Here is a 3,177-nt window from a genome sequence, read left to right as displayed (position 1 = left end):
GGAAGAGTTCCAAGTGAGGAACGCGCGGAAGAGCGTAAGAAGTGGATCAGAGGTGACAGTAAAGCTAAAGCACTGATTGGTCTCTCCCTATCAGATGAGCATCTTGAGCATGTACGTGATGTTGATACTGCTCATGAGATGTGGGAAGCTATTGTCAACGTGTTTGAGAGGCACACTTTGCTGAACAAACTAGCTGCACGTCGTGAGTTCTACACTGTGAAGATGCTTTCCGGTGAAAAGGTGCTTGCATACATCAATCGTGTCAAGCAGCTGGCAGCCATCCTCAAGTCAATGAGCGTAAACATCGATGACAAGGAGATGGCCATGGCAGTGCTCAACGGTCTGCCTGCCCGTTTCGAGGCTCTCATCGTTGCACTTGATGCTCTCGGTAATGAGGAAAAGATATTCAGTTTGGACTTTGTGAAAAGTCGTCTGCTGCAGGAAGAGCAACGAGCAAACATGAAGTCTAGCTCCTCACAGACATCGGCTCTGGTTAATCGTGCCCCGAACAATCGGGACATAAACGATTACAAATGCACGAACTGCGGTCATACAGGCCATACGGCAACCCGCTGCTGGGGAAAGGATTTGAATGGGCGTCGCCCGGCTCCTCCTAGCGGATATAAACCGCGTATGTCTCAGCGGAAACAATCTGCATTTGTCACACAGAAACCTGATCCCGACATGGTTGTAAACAGCGTCGACTTCACATGTCTGATGTCGAAAGCTTCGCACACGAACGATATGGAGATGTTGCCTTCGTGGCTCGTAGATTCAGCTTGTACAGCTCATATTACATATGACCGATCTTTGTTTGCGACGTATGAGCCACTTGAATCCGCCTCTGTTCAGATGGGAACCAAGGCTAGTGCAAAGGTTGCGGGCCGTGGTGACGTTCACTTGAAGTTAAATGTGAATGGCCGCATCGAACCGTGCAAGTTGACGGATGTATTGCACGTTCCGGACTTTGCGTTCTCTCTGCTCTCTGTCAGTCGAATGACTGAACTTGGACTAAAAGTTGGGTTCGAAAATGGAAAATGCATGATCAGACGAGGCTCAACTGTAGTGGCGACTGCGACATTGGTTGGAGAACTTTACGTTCTCGACATCGTCAGTGACATCGGATCTGCACATGCTGCCACCCTGCAAACGTGGCATGAGCGCTTTGCACATGTGCATTCTCAAGGTATTGCTTCGATGATTCGTGACAATGTGGTAAGTGGAGTCAAACTACTTGGTAATGAGGCTAACAAAATCAACAATACTGACAATGATTGCATCTCTGAAAAATGTTCTGCGTGCGTCTACGGCAAAGCCACTCGATCTGTGATCCCAAAAGAGCGGTCCTCGAGGCGGGCATACTTCTGTCTAGACTTAGTTCACTCTGATGTTTGTGGCCCCTTAGAGGTGCAGTCCATTGGTGGTGCCAAGTACTTCATTACCTTCATAGATGATCACTCAAACTGGTCGGTAGTGTACCCTATACACCATAAATCAGAAGCATTTGAACGATACAAAATGTTTGCACAACTTGCTCAGACTCACACTGGTCGCAAGATCAAAGTGCTTCGCACCGATCGAGGTGGTGAGTATCTGTCCACGGAGTTTAAGTCTTTTCTGATTGCAAATGGTACTCAGCATCAAATGACGACCGCGTACACTCCGGAGCAAAATGGCGTCGCCGAACGACTGAACAGAACTTTGGTAAACTTGGTGCGCTCCATGCTAGCGCACAAGAAAGTTACAAAGGGGTTCTGGGCAGAAGCACTTGCCAATGCAGTGTACGTTCGAAATCGAGTCACGTCACGTGCCATTCCCCCCAAGATGACCCCATACCACTTATGGATGAAATCTGTGCCAAATGTTGGTCATTTGCGTGTTTTCGGTTCAAAGTGTTGGTATACATTACCAAAACACAACATCCAGAAACTTGACGCCCGTGCAAAGGAGGCAATGTTTCTGGGGTATGCTGAAAATACGAAAGCTTACAAGTTGTGGGATGGTGATTTACACAAAGTGATCGTATCCAGAGATGTTACTTTTGACGAGTCCACGGGAGGCAAATCTGGTGAACCGATGGATACAAACGAGGAGGTTTCAACTGATGATGACACAATCAACTTGAACATCGATGAGGAAGTTGCAGAAAATGATGCAGTGGCATCAGAAGCATCATCGCCGGATGAACAACAAGACTCTGATGAATCCTCCAACTCCTCCCCAACTGCAGGGGAGGACGAAACCACCGAAACAGTTGACCAACACGTAGTTGAGGAAGAAACTATTGATCCGCCAACTAATCTCCGTCGGTCCACTCGCATTCGCAAAACGCCTGGGGCGTGGTGGGCAGTATTGAAAATGTGCGACCACATGCTGTTATCTGGAAAGTGCAAAATCGAGCGACACGTGTACATGACTCGGCGGTCCGGACCCTCACCCCATATCACCACATGACACGTGTAAGTTCTCAGATTTTGGGGTTCTGGGGACGAAAGTGGACTTTTGGAGGGTCATGCAAATTTGCATAAATGCCGAAAATTTGCATTTGGCCCGAACCGTTATAGGGCTACAGAGGCAATACTGCAAATCTATTGGGTGTCGGTTCGAATGCTGCAATTCTATTGGTCTGTTATTGTCCACTTATATGCAGTCATGCTGGTGATATATCTTGAATGATCGGTATACGTTTTAATTACATCATTTCCGGGGTTTCAAGTTGTTCACCATGGTTGTAATGGCTAATTACGTGTGGCCTTGGCGCTGGACAGTTGTGTGCGGTGTACACATGTACACATCGCCAGGTTGCTGCGTGTACGTACACTTGTACACGTCGCCTACATACGGTCCGGCGCGTGTCCGAGCACAGTACATGTGAATTAAAAGTACAACAAGTATTTCTCGCAAGAGACATGTACTAACATGAGTATTCAGTGTACGCGTCACGCTGTATGCGACCCTTGCATCAGCATGCGCCGTTGTATTACACTGTCGTCAGCAGGCGACGTTGTACTGTGCTCTCGTTATGGTGCGCCGTTGGATGCAAGTTGATGACAGTACTCGTGTGATTCACATCGGATATCACGTGAGATGTGTAGGAAGTCTGGATGCACATTGTTGCTGTCCGTGATAGTTGTCTGGCAGTGAGTACCGAAACTAGTAAGGTACGAAACAAGGGCA

General features: G+C 47.8%; 1 protein-coding gene across 1 annotated transcript; it reads left to right on the top strand.

The window, feature by feature from the left end:
• Positions 1 to 2,662, top strand: CHC_T00000876001 (hypothetical protein; the record flags this gene model as incomplete). Its single annotated transcript, XM_005711068.1, has 5 exons — positions 1 to 547; positions 773 to 1,186; positions 1,226 to 2,094; positions 2,275 to 2,342; positions 2,575 to 2,662. Coding segments are annotated over 5 exons (1,986 nt in total), but the record flags the coding sequence as incomplete, so codon positions are not given.
• Positions 2,663 to 3,177: the final 515 nt, after the last annotated feature.

Source organism: Chondrus crispus, genomic scaffold (assembly GCF_000350225.1).
Source record: "Chondrus crispus Stackhouse genomic scaffold, scaffold_672, whole genome shotgun sequence".
NCBI lineage: Eukaryota > Rhodophyta > Florideophyceae > Gigartinales > Gigartinaceae > Chondrus > Chondrus crispus.
This window is presented reverse-complemented; position numbering and strand designations above follow the sequence as displayed.